The 18,283-nt window shown below is 36.3% G+C and overlaps 3 protein-coding genes across 5 annotated transcripts; 1 reads left to right on the top strand and 2 right to left on the bottom strand.

The window, feature by feature from the left end:
* Positions 1–7,069: 7,069 nt before the first annotated feature.
* On the top strand, positions 7,070–11,251 carry cldn15b (claudin 15b). Of its 2 annotated transcripts, none has more exons than XM_057328954.1 (5): positions 7,070–7,582; positions 9,330–9,494; positions 9,709–9,790; positions 9,908–10,018; positions 10,157–11,251. In XM_057328954.1, the coding sequence occupies exons 1-5, from the start codon at positions 7,366–7,368 to the stop codon at positions 10,266–10,268; spliced, it is 687 nt and encodes a 228-aa protein (XP_057184937.1). In that variant the 5' UTR covers positions 7,070–7,365; the 3' UTR covers positions 10,269–11,251. The 2 variants fall into 2 exon arrangements, with proteins under 2 accessions (XP_057184937.1, XP_057184936.1); XM_057328953.1 differs by lacking the exon at positions 7,070–7,582 and adding an exon at positions 7,920–8,358.
* Positions 11,252–12,671: 1,420 nt separating this feature from the next.
* On the bottom strand, positions 12,672–14,448 carry naa38 (N-alpha-acetyltransferase 38, NatC auxiliary subunit). The gene is made up of 3 exons (XM_057328992.1): positions 14,279–14,448; positions 13,823–13,991; positions 12,672–13,614 (listed from the first exon to the last, which is right to left on the bottom strand). Exons 1-3 carry the CDS (start codon positions 14,321–14,323, stop codon positions 13,499–13,501), a joined length of 330 nt encoding a protein of 109 aa, XP_057184975.1. The 5' UTR covers positions 14,324–14,448; the 3' UTR covers positions 12,672–13,498.
* sat2b (spermidine/spermine N1-acetyltransferase family member 2b) lies at positions 13,882–17,829 on the bottom strand. 2 transcript variants are annotated; one of them, XM_057328991.1, is made up of 7 exons: positions 17,161–17,829; positions 17,012–17,063; positions 16,821–16,904; positions 16,439–16,540; positions 16,133–16,173; positions 15,590–15,779; positions 13,882–13,991 (listed from the first exon to the last, which is right to left on the bottom strand). In XM_057328991.1, the coding sequence occupies exons 1-6, from the start codon at positions 17,221–17,223 to the stop codon at positions 15,606–15,608; spliced, it is 516 nt and encodes a 171-aa protein (XP_057184974.1). In that variant the 5' UTR covers positions 17,224–17,829; the 3' UTR covers positions 13,882–13,991; positions 15,590–15,605. The 2 variants fall into 2 exon arrangements, with proteins under 2 accessions (XP_057184974.1, XP_057184973.1); XM_057328990.1 differs by lacking the exon at positions 13,882–13,991 and having other exon boundaries at positions 14,679–15,779.
* Positions 17,830–18,283: the final 454 nt, after the last annotated feature.

An 18,283-nucleotide genomic window follows, 5' to 3' on the forward strand; every position in this document is an offset into this window, starting at 1 on the left:
CCCTTCCAGCCGGCCTTCCAGCCGGCCCCAGCCCTCAGCCGCCCCAGCCGGTCCCTGGGAGACTCCCAGGGCAAAGACTGTCCCCCCAGGACTCCTCCTAAGTCCCCCAGGACTCACGCGCCCTCGAGCGCAGCCGGGGACTGGGACTATCTCCCCCCCCATGGACTGCCCCCTATGAACTCTTGTTTTGCCCCACCCCCCCTCCCATGTTTGTTATTTTTGTTAGTCACCCCAATCCTGTAGTCTTGTTGTCCTGTCTGCCCCTTGTCATGTTCACCATGTTTGTCTGGTTTTTGTCACTGTCTCAGTCGGTCTTGTCTCGTCCGTCTACCCCTTGGTGAGCACCTGGAGGTGCTCATTAAAGGGGGGGCTTCTGTCATGGCTCTGCTTCATTTAGTCATGTTTTTCTTGGTCCTGTAGCAGAGTCATGACAAAGCCTTTGGTTAGTGTGGAGAGAAACATATTATTGTCCTTTTGACAATAATATACGTTCTCTCCAGTGTCTCGTCATTGTCCCGCCATCTCGTTTCCTTGTTATCCTTCCCTGAGTGTTTCATTACCCACACCTGCCCTGTGTCGTTATCCCTCGTTTGTCTTGCCTATATATACCCTCTTGTTTCTTTGTCCTGTGCTTGTGGATTGTACCGTGTATTGTATTCATGCCTGTTCGTCTTGATTCCGTGCCTAGTGCTGTGTGTTCCTGTTCCGTGAGTTTAGTGTCTGTTAGTTTTTGTAGTTTTTCCAGTGTGGTCCTTAGTCTTTGTATTTTAGGTTAGTGAGTTTATGTGCCTGTTTTGTTCCTCCATTTATTATCGTGTTTTGTTCCCCACTGTGGGTTTTTGTTTTGCGTGTTTTGTGTAAAAATAAATATTTCTTGTTAACCCCTTACTGCCTGCCTGCATTTGGGTTCTTCCACGCACCAGTCGTGACATCCCATTTCAACAAAATACCTACCTTTTCCGGTTTGACTGATTTGTCGTTGTGTTTTCTGACTTGTCGTTTTGCTTTCTGACTTGTCGATGTGGTTTCTGACTTGTTATTTTGTTTCCCGAATTGTTGTTGTGTTTTAAGATTTGCTATTCTGTTTTTAGATTTGATATTGCGTTTTCAGATTTGTCATTTTGATTTTGGATTTTTTATTTTGCTTTTAGATTTGTTTTTAGTTTTGCGATTTGTTGTTTTGCACTTCCCGAGCCACCGTAAAATAGCCGCATTTCAAACTGACGTTGTGACCATTTACACTGACCTGCAGTCCTTCAGTGTACAACAGTTTCAGGTCATTAATCAGGGGCAGCAAGATGTCTCTGTATGAATACTTCTTCAGAAATTGATGTCTTACAAGCAAGCACAAATGTATATGCCTCAATTGTGATTTGCAGTTAGATTCAAGATTGCCAATCATAAAATAGAAGGCTGCTAATTTGTGAACTGATCTTTTAGACCCCAAGGGGTTTACCACTTCATATTCATCAGTGTACAGATGTAATCTTACAATATTAGGATCTCCAAAAAAGGGGCTCTCGTGAAAGAATTCTCCATCTGTGTAACTACTTAAAAAATCTGTACTTGGGGCTTGTTCACAGGTTCTTTGATATGATTCAAATATCTCCTGTTTCTCCAACTGAGTCTTCAGAACATCTATGATAGGAACGTACTGAAATGAGTCCTCCTTTCCTTGGCTATTGGTTCCAAGAATGTACTTAACTGGCTCCACTAAATGTAGATGTTCTTTGCAATATTTGAAAAGTTGATAATCTGACTGAACATAGGCAAACACACTTTCTATGAGTGTCTGATTGTTTAGCAAGTCATCCAAGTCTTCCTGGTCCTCTAGTCTAAACCCAGATTTAGTCAAGTGGAATTTTATGATTTCAAAATAATTTTGTTGGAAAAATTTCAAGATGAACTCCAAACTGGAAACAATGGTATCCTGAGTTGCTTTAGGAAGTAAATGTTTTTCTTGAAGGTTTAATATAAAGAGGGCTACATGCCGTCTCAGTCCCAATAACACAGTTTCTAAATCAATTCCAGGCAAAGAATTTTGGTTGTTCTCTACAAGATCATCTTGAGGCAGCTCCTCCTCACTTTCATTGTCCTCTTTATCTACAGTTGCCTTTTCAAATAGGGGATGTTGCAAAGCTTGTCTGTGCTTTCGATAGATATGGTTTCTGTAACTTGCAACAGTTTTATATCTTCTAAAACATCCCTCAATGTTACAGGTAACACTAAAATCTGCTTGGTGGTTATGTTGCACTTGCAAGTGAGTTAGATACTTGGCGAGTTGAAACTTTACAACATCACAAAATTAACATTTAAAAATTTTCATGTGTACCTCTGAAACTTTCTTTTGCATCAATGAGGTTTATATTGTGAAGCCAGTGTCAGGTGTCACCTACTGACCATTTATCAACCATGGTTATCTGAGGGAGAAAAAAAACATAAATAACACTTCATAACCCAACTATGCATTAAACACACATAAATAGGTTTGGCTTTAGAACATTTGAATGTTAGATTTAGACATCTTAACAGCTATCATCACTTTCATTGCGTGCATCACAGCAAACATTAATGCGCAGACTCGGTGCGGATACGAACGCTGCAGTGCACCGCAATCGTACAGCTTTAATTCAGACCGGCGGGAAGTTCTCAGCTGTGGCCAGTAGTGTCCACTTTCCTTCAGAGTTTAGCTCCAACCCTAATAAAACACTCCTGAACAAGCTAATCAAAATCTTCAGGATTACTGAAAAGTAACAGGCAGGCAGTTAAGTTTGATCAGGGTTGGAGGAGCCTGACAACACGAAAATGGACCGTGCGGGCCGCGGCCCAAACTTAAGAACTTCTACACCTGTTAACATAGGCCTGTGAAAAAATACTCACGGAGTATGTATAAAATTGTGACAAACGTTCACATATCATATCCCTCCTTCTTCCACCCTGTTTGCTTTTATCGTTATCTTACCGTTAACGAACAGCCACCACGCGCTTCATTGAAATTACGCTTCTGTCTAACGTTATCTCGTCGCGTTATAACACAGCTGTCTTGTATTGACAATTTAATTAACAATGACAAGGAAATAAAGGGAAAATGTAACTTAATTCATTAAAAACCGAAGCAAAATCAGTTTTACAGCACTTTCTGAACCGACGGCTGACGAAGCCCGTCAGTGCTAACGTTGCCAGCAGTATTTTTAACTGAGGTAAATATTATATTTAGTATAACTATTTGGCTACTCTAACAAATATAAATATTAACTGATTATACTAAATATTTCAGTAATATGGTTTCAAAAATGTAAAAACTTTACGGACTCCTCACTTTCAAAAATAAACTGTCACTGTCTCGAGGTTCATCTTCGCCAATCCACCAATAGGAATTCAAGGATGGTGCAACACATACGCCAGAGGGCATTTTTGCGATTATTTGTTTTTAATGCCCCCTTCGGGTTAAATTAAACATTGACAATATGGTATGGTACAAAATAAAGAAAACACCTGGTTATACAAAATTATTTACCAAAAAGGCAAACAATAATGTATTAGGAAATGTATTATGCTTGCATAAAAAAGTTTACAGGAAAAAAACAGTACACTTTATATTAATATTATAATACAATATTAATATTTTGTTGACTCTCTTGTTTTTGACCACAGCAGTCACTCTCCTTTTTGACATAAAATGTGTTGTGAATGTGTTGTGTAGGTCTATAATTATTGTGTTATCTTTAGTTTACACTTCAGTCACAAAACATGAATTATAGAACCATTTTATTTAAAAGGTTCTTTGCCCTCCAAGGGTTCTACATAGAACCTTTTTTTGGTAAAAGGTTCTATTTGCCAAGTACAGAACCCCAGGGTTCTATATAGAACCTAAAGGAACCTTTTTTTTAGAGTGTATGTGGATCCTAGCGGCATCTAGCAGTGAGGTTGTGAATTGCAACCAATGGCTCCACTCCTTCCCCTCGCTTTCGAAGCACTACTTTGGTGGCTGACAAAGCACTATGATGTCATCACGTTTGTGCTTTTTTGCCGAAGGAGGTAACGTATTTACGAACCGCGCTCTGTAGAGCAATTTGTCCGTTTAGGGCTACTGTAACAACATGGTGAATTCCATGCAAGGGGACCCGTGCTGTATACAGTATAGTTAAAAATATCTGATTCTAAGGTAACATAACTGTTAATTATGTAAGGTCTTTATACACCTCTGAAGACATATTAAGGAATATTATATTGCATTTCCATTTATAGATCCTACCTAATCTCACACATTGCACCTATAAACAATATCATTCATCTGAACGAGGAACTTATCTCTCATAAATATTTGTGTAAACAATACCTATGCCTCGTATTACAGATTTAAACAGAAAATGGATAACATACACATTTAATTGCCCCAATGGAAACAGACTTTAAAGACAATGCACAAAACACGTTTTAATATGTTAATGACTAACCACAGCAAATATAGACAAATATGGTCATAGCAGAATTATCACATATCACCAGGTGAGCCGGGTGACTTTATTTTACTGTAAATGTAATCTTTATCTTTAATCAAAACAAATACATACATTGCACACACTCCCATATACTTGGAATTGTCCATGCCCTATCATTGTCTTGATGAGTTAATGTGCAATTATGGGCTATATCGATCGCTTTAAATCAGACGCGTTTTGTGGTGGACTTCTGTACAGGAAAATCATAAAAAGCCTTTAATGTTCATTACAAGGTCAAATTCCATGTACTGTTATATCAGGGAATAGGCCTAAGGATTTCTCAGGACCGCTTTGTCACGCTCAGGCGTGGAGAAGAACCCAAATGCAGGACAGCGGTGAAGGGGTTAACAAAAGACTTTAATTAATGTAACAATGACCAAACAAAAACCCACGATGGGGTGCAAAAACAAAACAAGGATAAGAACACGGAAACGAAACAAGAACTCAAAACAAAAACTTCCCACAATGGGGCAGAACGAGAACTAACAATAATCAAAAACACAAACTAACTAACATGGGCAAGACAAAGCAGGACAAGGCAGGAACTCGATGAAAACGACCACAAAGAACATAAGCACATGCAAACGTAATCCACGAACACAAGAAAAAGAAACAAGAGGGTATTTATAGGGAGAGACAAACGAGGGATAATGACACAGGGCAGGTGTGGGTAATAAAACACTCAGGGAAAGATAACAAGGAAACAAGAGGAGCGGGGCCAATCACGAGACACGAGAAAACACATGAGAAGTAAAAACAAACAACTCATGGTTTTCTCACATAAAACCTAAGGACTCTGCCCCGATCCCGCCACACGACTAGAATTTCATAAACAAGACGGTGGGACCGTGACANATTTACCAAAAAGGCAAACAATAATGTATTAGGAAATGTATTATGCTTGCATAAAAAAGCTTACAGGAAAAAAACAGTACACTTTATATTAATATTATAATACAATATTAATATTTTGTTGACTCTCTTGTTTTTGACCACAGCAGTCACTCTCCTTTTTGACACAAAATGTGTTGTGAATGTGTTGTGTAGGTCTATAATTATTGTGTTATCTTTAGTTTACACTTCAGTCACAAAACATGAATTATAGAACCATTTTATTAAAAAGGTTCTTTGCCCTCCAAGGGTTCTACATAGAACCTTTTTTTGGTAAAAGGTTCTATTTGCCAAGTACAGAACCCCAGGGTTCTATATAGAACCTAAAGGAACCTTTTTTTTAGAGTGTATGTGGATCCTAGCGGCATCTAGCAGTGAGGTTGTGAATTGCAACCAATGGCTCCACTCCTTCCCCTCGCTTTCGAAGCACTACTTTGGTGGCTGACAAAGCACTATGATGTCATCACGTTTGTGCTTTTTTGCCGAAGGAGGTAACGTATTTACGAACCGCGCTCTGTAGAGCAATTTGTCCGTTTAGGGCTACTGTAACAACATGGTGAATTCCATGCAAGGGGACCCGTGCTGTATACAGTATAGTTAAAAATATCTGATTCTAAGGTAACATAACTGTTAATTATGTAAGGTCTTTATACACCTCTGAAGACATATTAAGGAATATTATATTGCATTTCCATTCATAGATCCTACCTAATCTCACACATTGCACCTATAAACAATATCATTCATCTGAACGAGGAACTTATCTCTCATAAATATTTGTGTAAACAATACCTATGCCTCGTATTACAGATTTAAACAGAAAATGGATAACATACACATTTAATTGCCCCAATGGAAACAGACTTTAAAGACAATGCACAAAACACGTTTTAATATGTTAATGACTAACCACAGCAAATATAGACAAATATGGTCATAGCAGAATTATCACATATCACCAGGTGAGCCGGGTGACTTTATTTTACTGTAAATGTAATCTTTATCTTTAATCAAAACAAATACATACATTGCACACACCCCCATATACTTGGAATTGTCCATGCCCTATCATTGTCTTGATGAGTTAATGTGCAATTATGGGCTATATCGATCGCTTTAAATCAGACGCGTTTTGTGGTGGACTTCTGTACAGGAAAATCATAAAAAGCCTTTAATGTTCATTACAAGGTCAAATTCCATGTACTGTTATATCAGGGAATAGGCCTAAGGATTTCTCAGGACCGCTTTGTCACGCTCAGGCGTGGAGAAGAACCCAAATGCAGGACAGCGGTGAAGGGGTTAACAAAAGACTTTAATTAATGTAACAATGACCAAACAAAAACCCACGATGGGGTGCAAAAACAAAACAAGGATAAGAACACGGAAACGAAACAAGAACTCAAAACAAAAACTTCCCACAATGGGGCAGAACGAGAACTAACAATAATCAAAAACACAAACTAACTAACATGGGCAAGACAATGCAGGACAAGGCAGGAACTCGATGAAAACGACCACAAAGAACATAAGCACATGCAAACGTAATCCACGAACACAAGATAAAGAAACAAGAGGGTATTTATAGGGAGAGACAAACGAGGGATAATGACACAGGGCAGGTGTGGGTAATAAAACACTCAGGGAAAGATAACAAGGAAACTAGAGGAGCGGGGCCAATTACGAGACACGAGAAAACACATGAGAAGTAAAAACAAACAACTCATGGTTTTCTCACATAAAACCTAAGGACTCTGCCCCGATCCCGCCACATGACTAGAATTTCATAAACAAGACGGTGGGACCGTGACACCGCTTAAGAGGAAATCCTTTCTGTGAACCAGGGCATCCTTTCCTGTGTAGAGGAAAACATGGCAAAATAAGCAGCCGATATTTCTTGAAAGTTGAAGAATCAGAAGACGAAACCACAATCATCCAGCTCACCTTGGAAAAGCAGAAGATACACATAGACACGATGAAAAACGCATTACAGATTGTTGCACTTTTCATGGGATTTTTAGGATGCGTGTCTGTTGTGGTATCATTGTACAATAATTACTGGAGGGTGTCCTCTACAGAAGGTAGTGTCATCACCACTTCCAACATCTTTGAGAACCTCTGGATGTCCTGTGCAGATGACTCCTCTGGTGTTTACAACTGTTGGAATTTTCAGTCCTTGCTCGCTTTACCAGGTAAAACATCATAGACAGGATTGTGATTTCTTTTATTTTCTTAAGCTTTTCCGTTAATAAAGATTGCTCTGCGATTACATTTATTTGATTGGTTTGCACAAAAAATAACTGATTATAAAGTCTTACACTAAAGGTTACAACTTAACTAAAATGAATTTTACAACTATGTCCCTTTAAAACGTTTGACCTTTTTAACAACTTGTGGTGTTTTATAGAACTTTTAACCAATTATAGTAAGTTAACCAATACAGAAAATCCGGTTCTGTAAAATTAAATTAAATTCCAGGCTGTGAAAAAGTTTTAATTAATGTGTAATAATAAAAGTGTTAGCCTTGCAAAGATGTAAAAATGTAACCTTTTATCTAGTTTGTTACTGTGTTGTGGTCGCTAGTTTTCTTTAGGTTATCACCTATTGTATCAACTGACTGACGTCGTCCTCATGGTGACACTGCAGCTAAATAGGGGGGTTGGGGGCGCGTTGACTCTCTGACAAAATTTATGCATCCGACGTAAACTGCAAGCATAGTTTGAAAGCGCGATTTAAAGGAAATAGGAAGCTATGGATTCTATTGTCGAAGCATTGGCTGTTTTTCTTGGTTTTTGGGGTTGGGTCATGGTCGGGGTTGCCCTTCCGAATAGGTTCTGGCGGGTATCATCTGTGGACGGCAACGTTATTACTACATCAACGATCTATGAGAATTTGTGGATCTCCTGCGCAACTGACTCAACCGGTGTCCACAACTGCAGGGAATTCCCATCTTTACTGGCATTGTCCGGTATGACATCGCGAGATCTTTCTTTTTCTGGATACATTGTGGCTGCACGGTGTTTCTTAAATTCAAAAATTTAGTTGGACACTTAGAAAAAATGAATACAGTTGTCTTTGCCATTTTAAACTACATTTATATAATTTTTAGTTCGACAAATGGTGTTCTGATGCAATTAATACATTTGGAATTATAGTTTACCAAGTGACAAAGTGACATTAAGGACTGCCTATATAAAGGCTATACATTCCATTGTCATTCGTTCACCCTCCGAACGCATTTTCCAGAATGGGCTATCTTGGCCGAAAACCAAATAATCTATTGAAAAACAATGTTGGTTAATTACAATCAGTGTAAAATAGTGTGTAATAACCAACAATTAAAGTCCTCAAAAGCATTACGCATTTACATGCATAAAAACTGTTAAACACTGTAAGCCTGGCATGCGGTCAAAAGCAGAATATGGATGTTCTATTTTATTTCTTTTATTTTATTTAACCACCTGTCATAATAAAGAGAAATCACATACAGATATTTTAGGAATCTGTCAAAAATTTGTTCAAAACTAAAACAAGCAAATAACAAACTGAAACAACTCAGTAGTCTTTATTCACACATAATAACCAAACAACTTAATATTTTGTTTTTCTTCCTTTGGCTTTGATGACAGCTTTCATTCTTGCTGGCGTTGTTGTGTACTTTGTTTTTGACTGTAATTGGGCACCTAAATAAAAAATTATGGAAAAAAAAATCTGTTTTTGTATAACAGTACATTTCAAATATTCAAGGATAACAACAATTATATTTTAGCATTATAAACAACTGTGACTAAAGAGCTTACAGATGAATGAACTATTATTGAAATATGAAAAAAAAAGATTTTGGTAATCACCAATACTGTTAGTTTATGGCAGCTTTAGCACAAACCTGGTGGTCTAATAAATTAGTTATAAATTAGTTATTCTCTCTGTTTCTCTCAGGTTACATTCAGGTATGCCGTGCATTAATGATCGCATCTATTGTTCTGGGCGTTTTTGGGCTGGTGGCAACTCTAGTAGGTATGCAGTGTTCTAAGGTTGGAGGAGAGAAATATGTAATGAAGGGTCGGGTCGCTGGGGTCGGCGGCATCTTTTTCATACTGCAAGGTAAGAATGCCATTAAGTTGTCTGTCATAAAAACATTTTATTAAGCACAACATTTCGAGTGGTAGTGTATAGGCCTATTGTATGCATGTTGACAAACGTCAATATAAAGACTTAGGTTATAAATGTGTCAACAAAGTGTTACAAGAAGGCAAGGAGATGCAAGGATAAGCTTTGTTCTGGTTTCAGGGAATCAAAATGAATTTTCATGTTTCAGGTCTCTCCACTATGATTGCAGTGTCTTGGTATGCTTATAATATCACTCAGCAATTTTTTGACCCACTGTATCCTGGGATAAAGTAAGTGGAAACTATTGTTTTACTTGGGATATAATATTTAGACCCAGTTTTTTATTTCATCACATTAATCTAATAAACTAATGCCCGTTTTTAAATATCTGATGTGTGTTTGTTTAGATATGAAATCGGAGAAGGGCTTTACATTGGTTGGAGTTCTGCTACACTGGCTTTATGTGGTGGCAGCTGCTTGCTGTGTTCTTGTAGAGTGAAAAGCTCAGACATAAAAAAGCGAGTCTAATATGCACCACATAATTTGTTACCTGATGATATTTAAATAATCATATTTGTATACATTTTTGCTGAATTTGTGTTTATATGTACTGTATGTTTACTATGTTTTTGATGTCAATGATTTAAATTCTTTAGATCAGATCTTCAGGACTACAGAACTTCAGATCATAGCAGACATATGCAGATTGTTCAAACTGCCTCTACAATATCGTGCACCAGTCAGTATGGTCGCAATGCATACGTGTAAGAAACAGACTTCATATGGGATAAACATGCAAGTTAAAATGAAGAGTTTGGTTCCAAAATGAGATAACTGTTTTAAAAAATATTTTAAAAATCATATTTTTAGTTTGTGCATTCCAATTAATATCAATCAAACTGCAGTTGGTTTGTTTTGATTTAAGCCATAATAACTAAAAAAAAATACAGCTAACACAATAAAAACATGATGTCATAATAAAAAACATGATTTTTAAAAAATGTTAAAAACAGAGTTATCTCATTTTGGAACCAAACTCTTCAAATGGTCAAAACAGGGTGCTCTATCAAACAAAACCTCATAATTCTGTTGTAAATAGTGTTTTCATCTAAATAAAGCCATGTAAATACTGGTCATATTGTTGGGATTTTCCCATCATACTCCTCTTTTTTAATTATAACATTTCCAGTAAATACTTGTGTGCAAGAACTTGCAAAAAAAGGGTAATACAACTTTAAACTGATAAGTTTAAAAATGTTGAATATATATTTACATTAAGCTGACCATTACTTTGGACAAGGATGATATCTACATTATGGAATAATTCTTCTTTCATATTTAGAGATAGTCACAGCATGCTGGGATGCTTGAGATAAATGAATCTATGCAATTACTCAACATTCCTTTTGAACTAATTATTTTTTAATATGAGTTTTTCATATTTAATTTTATAATTGTTAATATTTTCCTAAAGCAATATAGTGTATTAGCATCTTTAAATATTCTTATAATTTGAACATTTCTGTAAATATTGGGTCATAGCATACATTTTCCATACAATTACATTTCAATTCCTACATTTCCAATATTTTCTATTTGTTTTTGGTTGGATGTTTCTTTGCATATTTTGTAAATTGCTGGCCACCTTGTTATGCCCTGACTATTATTATTTATAACAAAAATATACTTAAGAATGTGGAAACAGTGTTACATATTGACAATCATCCATTTAGCAAAATAAATCTGAGCATATTTAAAATGTTTAACTCAAATGTTTAATATGTTGTTTTTGTTATGTCTTGTGTAGCCCAAACACACGCACGCACGCACACGCACACACACACACACACATATACGAAGAGTTTAATTCCAAAATGAGATAATTCCGTTTAAATTTTTTTCAAAAATCATGTTTTTTTGTTATGCATTCCAATTAGGGCTGTGCCGATAAGCGATATCATATCGAATCGCGATATAATGTATTTCAAAAACGATGATAAGCTATTGGCATTTTGACTCGATATGGATTAATCTTAAGGTCTAACAGAACGCAGAAATAAACGCAACAACAGTCAGTCAGCGTGCAGCTTTTATCATGCGCGTCAAAGTACAAAGTCCATTTCATACAGCACTTGGCAAAGAAAACTCGACATGAGGAGGAAAACATTACTGGAAGCGGAAACAAAGGTGAAACTAACCTCGAGTTGTCATCACGCGGTTTATCAAGTGTCTATTTTCCTTCGCAATCGCCGGTTAAACGAAACAAATTTGAGGTGCAATTGCAAGCGAGTTACTTCGAAACTCAAGCACAAAGGATTTTATATCCATCGTAAACATATCTTCTAACATGAGCTGGTGCATATGAAACAAACCAGCGCTGCCCTGTACAGATTAGAGATGTAAAGAAGTGAATTAGTTTTAACATTAAAATATTGAACCTTGTATGTAAGATGCTTGCATGATTAAAGAAATGTACTACAGTTTATGTGAGATGTCTTTTTTAAATACTAAGGTTCACTGAATGCATTGAATGAATCCCACTACTCGAGCAAGACATTATTGTAGCGTTATGTATGTGCGCAGGTGCTGAACCAATAGCGTTCGAATGTACACAGTAACGGAGCCCTTTCATTGGTTGAATGTACTGAATGAACACTCCCTTTACTTAACGAGTCAACTGAGTCAAAATGAGACTGAATGAACTGGTACACGTTGTTTATGGCCTAATATCCTCTGTGTTGCAACAGTGCACGTCTAATTAGGTATCAATGACTTGGTTTAATTTAATTTGAACTGGTTTAAAGTTAACTTTTGTTAGACTGGTTTTTTTAATAAACTATTTAAAATAGATTATTTTAAATAGTTTTTTTTATTAAATATATATCGAAATAAATATCGTTATCGATCAATATAAAAAAACTATCGAGTTTACATTTTTGCCATATCGCCCAGCCCTAATTCCAATTATTATCAATCAAACTGCAGTTGGTTCGTTTTGATTTAAGCCATAATAACTAAAAAAAATACAGCTAACTAACACAATAAAAATATGATAAAATAATAAATAACATGATTTTTGAATTTTTTAAAAGCTGTATTATCTCATTTTGGAAACAAACCCTTCATATATATTTTTTTATAAAATTTAATGATAAAAAATGATCATTACTATAACTAAAATTAATGATATCTTGATTTTACTCACACAATAGAAATCTCGTTTTTCTTTTAAATGTCCACCCTGTTACCTGGGCAGTGATTCTGAACCTCTAAATCTAAAATAAGATATAATCAATCTTAGATTTAGCACAGCTAAATCAGCTAAATGAATTATGTGTGTGTATGGCTTCATGAGTCAAAACTTGTCAAGGAAAACATTTTCACGTAAATGAAAAGTTTTTATAACTTTCCAGAAAATTGTACGCATGACTGGCAATTATGTGTGGGAATTATGTTAGTTTGTCCCGAAAAAAAACTTAAAAGTACAGTATATAGAATTCTAATTACATTACGGGTTATATAGAATAAAGTTATATTGAAGTCTGTTAAGCTGTTATATATTTGTTTATAACAGGGTTGACATGTCAGTTAATGGTTTATAATAATTTGTAAACAACACAATTTAAGTCCTTGAGGTTGTCTTGTATGCCTTTTGAAAACACAGACAAAAACAAAGAAAAAAAACTTTCATTTTTCAAAACACCAGAACTCCAATGGCACCAAACTGTAAAGCGATGACAAAAATCACCATGATTCTTCAACTGTCACTTATTTAAAAAATGATAGTCAATAATGAGAACTGCTCATAAACAATCACAAAGAGAATGGTAACCAATGGTAACCAAATAAAAAGCACAGCTCAAGCTGTCATTATATTTGTTACAATAGCCATTTGGATTAAAGTAACCCAATCTCAAGTAGACTCTGTAGTTGCTCACACAACATTTATATGCAGACCAGTCTCAGTCTATATTGAGAGTCCAATGTCTTTAAAGTGGTTAGAGTCCATGGGTGGTTGTCTGAAGGCTTTCAGATTCCACTTCTATAGAAACAACGTGATGGCCAGGAATCATAGCCAGTCCCAACACTCTGGGCTCACCTTGTGAGAAAGAGTCTGTGAATAAAATAGAATTACTTATTTTTTATATAATCACAAGATATAGATACTACACTTTCAAAGGATGCTTTACCAGTTATTCAGACACTACATAGGGCTTTCTTGGTGGTTGCTGGTGATTTGCTTTTAGCTAACAGGAAGCCACACTAAAGCATAAGCATTACCTAAAACTAAGTGTCATGCTCTCTCATTTGTAAGTGGTTACCTGTGGATTTGAGGAACTCCTGTGCAGATCCCAGGATGACATTACAGTCTCGGTCTGTACATAAGAAAAGCCCCACCAGCGTGCGGCCGTCTGTCATACGAATCCTCATGCTCTTATTCAGCAGATTCTCGAGTTTCAACCGAGCTAAGGAATAGGCCGTTTCCTCCACCTGAGACAAAACAATACACTCACATAAACGATATGTCGTTGATCAGTTACAATTCACTCAATTCATTTTGACAGTAGCATGACATCAATGCATGATTATGTACGTAGGTATATATGTTTCCTACAAATGCAATAAATAGGTAACTTTGCATACAAAAAGACAGAAACCTTTTTTTTTAATAAAACCTAATCGAGCATAAAGTATCAAGCAAAGACCATCAGTGCTTGTTAGCTTTGGCTGTCTTAAGCAATATCTCACTGGCCACACATTTGCCAAAATATTCAGACCTCGGGTTGCATTTCCGTGCCATTCTCCTCGCTCTCAGATGCCATTTTAGATTTCTTGAGTTTACAATATTTGAATGATACAACAAAAGTAAACCAAAAGCTGTTTAGCCCAGATATTCCTAGAGAGAGAAGCAGTCTTCTTCAGGTAATTTCATCTGATGTCACAGCGCAGCATACACGAGACAACAGCGCCGCAAATGGACTGGCGAACACATGCAAAAGGCAACTCTTTCCTGACAGACAACCTTTAGTGTATACCCAATACCGCCATCTACAGGACTACAAAAAGGCATAATTTTACTAGTACACTGCAAACTAAAGTGTTAATTCTAAAAGCTCCCAAAAAAGTACATAATGTATAGTGTGTCAAAAGATTTTGCACACTGGGATGAAATGGTGATAAAATGACAGATTTTATTTTGTTAGACTTTTTTATTATTGTTTTATTTATATTTGTTTTCTTGCTAATAAACTAAATTACATTTTAATACATGTGTCTTCAGTAATATCACCACTTTCTTCTGTGTCTGTCCAAATTAACAAAGCAAAGCAAAGCATAGATTACCAATCATAAAAATAGTTTTTTTTTATCTTACAGCAACCTACATTAAACTGTACTTTATGTCTTCATTTTGTGTCTGCAATATGGTTTGGTAGGCTATTTCCCATTATCTAGAGATCTTCTGATATAGTTATATAATTGATATAGTCAATGAAACGGCTATTGAGGGCTAACAGGGAATATAAACAGAGAATCACTCTCTAGGTGAATCAGAGAAACCAAAATAAATTATTTTTGTTTGAGAAAAAAAACAAAAGGAACAACTCTAACAATATTATTTTTGACACTAATTGAAGATCTTGCAGAACACGAAAGAAGATATTTTGAGGAATGTTGGTACCCAAACAATTAGGGGCACTACTAATTTCTATTGAGTGGCCACTAAAACATTTCTCAAAATTTGCCATATACTATTTTTAATGTTCATTTTTGTATATAAAAATAAAAACTAAAATTGTATGCTAGTTTAGTCAATTGTACAATTTCAAGCACATACTGTACATATAAATGTATAGTATAATGCAATGTAAGTCACTTTGGATAAAAGCGTCTGCCAAATGCATAAATGTAAATATAAGTCGAGGTATATGAGAGTATTTGCAAAATACTATCTCAAATGCATTTTTAAGATAACTTTTCTAAAATGAACAGTTTGAAAAGGTGGACAACAGCAAAATGACATTGGAATCAACATTTGTTTGAACCAACACAAATTCTTTGTATTCTACTGTATAGTGTTTTATTCCTACATCTGTAAAATGTTCCTCAAGGTGCCTCCTGGGCTAGATTGTCCAGAGCTTCTCCATGAAACCGGATATGATGCCAGCCTTCCTTAGCTGTAAGATCCTCTGCACCTTTAGCCATATAAAAGTCCAGAGAAGGTTTGTTCCAGTCCAGTACAGAGAGCTGCAACCGTACACACTGTTTCTCTTTACCCACCTATAGACATTAATGGGAGAACAAACCTGTGTTAACCACTGAATGAATGTAATTGGGTAGTTGATAGACAAATAGGCAAATTGGTCCTATGGTGTGATGACAAAAAATATATTAAAAACTAACAATGAAGATAAATATCTCTTATGCTATTAATCGCCATTGATATGATAAATATTAATAATATAAAACAATGTAATATTAACAGTTTGATTTCTAAATTTTGTTATGTCATGCCATAGGACACATGTACGATTTATTTGTCAACTACCCAATTACAAATCCAGGATTTTTCAGATTTAATTATTTAAACAAAGGCTTGAAATAAACCAAAAAAATAAGCCCACAAAACTTACTTTGGCAACAGTTGCCATTAAAGCCTTCCCAATGCCTTTCCCTGCCGGACAAGCAAAAAGTATCCAATGGATAAACAGTTGAGTATTACAGTGACTGACTGACTATACACCACTTATTGCACATATAAAGTTTATATACATATAGAATTTCTTGAATCCTCCTTGTAAGCTTACATAAACAACCCATGAATTAAACAGACTAAGTAGTACAAGTATTTTTCATAGCCTTTCAAAGAATTTACTCATAATAACTTTTAAGAACAACGATAAAAATACAGACCAGATACGCAACTCAAAATTGCTCACCTCTGTACTCTGGCATGACATAAAGATCTTCCATATACACAACCCTCCCTTTCCATGTGCTGTAAGTATAGAAGAACAGAGCATAGCCTACCTTGGTGTATCCTGTGGCAGTAAAAGAAGAAAAAAACGAGGTGATCAGTATCAGTATAACAGACGAATAATACATCAGGAAAAATAGTGTTGCAGGTAAATATTAAATAGGGGTGTTTGATCTTTCATGCATGTCTTATAGGTGACTTTTGAGCTTTGTCTTGGGAACTGAGATTAATTATTACTTGAACGCATGCCAGTACTGCAAGTAGCCATATATACTGTTTACCATATTCCTCTTTGTATACTGTATACCCTGGCGTAGTTTTGGTCTTTTAGGAGTCATTATTACCATCTTTAGATTTTTGCTCCTCGGGCACCTCAGCTACAAGACACTGGTAATACGGATTGGATCTAAATCCATCTCTCTCCAACTCTGTAAAATGAGAAAGAGACACACATGGAACTTACTGCAGTAAGCAATATGATTTATTTTGGGTGTTATAACTATGAGTAGACTAAGTGGAATTAAAATCACAACACCTTTGTGGGATATCTTAACTTGGTCGGGCATTTTTTCATAAACGGCCAATTCCTAGAATTAAAACATTCACAAAATATCGACAAGTCTACACTTAACAATCAACCGTGTTTATTGAATGGCTGCAGGTAAGAAATTCAGCATCGCTCACCATAATCATGCGCTCTATATCTTTGCAGTCTTCAGGTTTGCCTTCACGAATAGTAAATTTCATTTTGTACAGTTCAAAATTTGAACTTTAAATGCGGTTTGTGCTACCTCACCTCACAGCTATTCATATGCGTCCGTCCAATACAGAGCCACTAAAGTAGTTCATTCAAGAACGTCATATAGCACCGTTTTTGCGCAGCCTCCAAATGCTGCACCATGGCTGTGTCCGAAATAGCCCCCTATTATAGCCCCCTATATACCCTAATATAGTGCACTGTTTAAGGGGACATCCATTTTTGGTGGTGTCCGAATCCATAGTGGACATTATTGAGTGCATTCATTCAATCCCATGATGCATCATAATAACGAGTGTACAACCGATGTGTACACCCACGACTAGCTGCTAGCCGTCTATTGTGATGCTCGCGCTGAAAGAATTCCCGCGTCTCGGCAGAAGATGGCGCCCGCAGCATTTCCAGTGCACCGGGGGTGCGTTCCACTTCACTTTTAGACAGACCCTCGCGAACTTCCCTAAGCACTTCCCCTTGGGTGAATCCCCGCTGCCCTTTTGAAGTGCGTTCCACTTCGTGTAGTAAACGAGGGAAGTTTATATGGAAACACCCTCTTTCCTTCCATTTTCAACGAGGTAGCGAGTCTACTTCATGTTCACTTCAAGCTGCTCTATATCGCACAATTCAACTTGATGTGACGTCACAGCAGATCGCTCAACTGTAGTCTATCTATGGTGTATTCATTTTTTTGTGAATGAAACGCATAATAACGTATATTACAGATATTGTGAGATTTATTACATAATACGTCTAGCTATCTTAGCCTATGTTTACAGTCAAAGGTTGTACTACTGATGTTATGAATGTGTCATTTTATTTTTCTCCAACAGCTTATAAAGCTATCTAGAGGATTTTTAAAAATATTTTCTACAACAACTGATATGAGTTTGTTTCATGCACCATTCTATATACATAAGCGAATAGGGGTTTATTTAATAATTCAGCTTCAAAGTGAATACCAAGTGATCAAGGGCTTAGTGCGTTCCATTTAAACCTTATTCACGAGTTCCGCCTGTAGCGGGCACTCGTGCAACGTAAGCAATGACGCACATC

This window comes from Triplophysa rosa, linkage group LG2 (genome assembly GCF_024868665.1).
Source record: "Triplophysa rosa linkage group LG2, Trosa_1v2, whole genome shotgun sequence".
NCBI lineage: Eukaryota > Metazoa > Chordata > Actinopteri > Cypriniformes > Nemacheilidae > Triplophysa > Triplophysa rosa.

Bases quoted from the DNA above. Each gene is read 5' to 3' on its own strand.
- sat2b (XM_057328991.1), bottom strand. From the start codon at position 17,223: ATGAAATTTACTATTCGTGAAGGCAAACCTGAAGACTGCAAAGATATA. The intron at 17,064-17,160 runs GTGAGCGATGCT...TTTTAATTCTAG, and splicing joins ATATAGAGCGCATGATTATG to GAATTGGCCGTTTATGAAAA. The intron at 16,905-17,011 runs GTGTTGTGATTT...CTCATTTTACAG, and splicing joins AGTTAAGATATCCCACAAAG to AGTTGGAGAGAGATGGATTT.
- cldn15b (XM_057328954.1), top strand. From the start codon at position 7,366: ATGAAAAACGCATTACAGATTGTTGCACTTTTCATGGGATTTTTAGGA. The intron at 9,495-9,708 runs GTAAGAATGCCA...TTCATGTTTCAG, and splicing joins CATCTTTTTCATACTGCAAG to GTCTCTCCACTATGATTGCA. The intron at 10,019-10,156 runs GCGAGTCTAATA...TAAATTCTTTAG, and splicing joins AAAAGCTCAGACATAAAAAA to ATCAGATCTTCAGGACTACA.
- naa38 (XM_057328992.1), bottom strand. From the start codon at position 14,323: ATGGCATCTGAGAGCGAGGAGAATGGCACGGAAATGCAACCCGAG. The intron at 13,992-14,278 runs GTCTGAATATTT...GTTTTGTCTCAG, and splicing joins GCACGGAAATGCAACCCGAG to GTGGAGGAAACGGCCTATTC. The intron at 13,615-13,822 runs GTAACCACTTAC...TTTTATTCACAG, and splicing joins GGAGTTCCTCAAATCCACAG to ACTCTTTCTCACAAGGTGAG.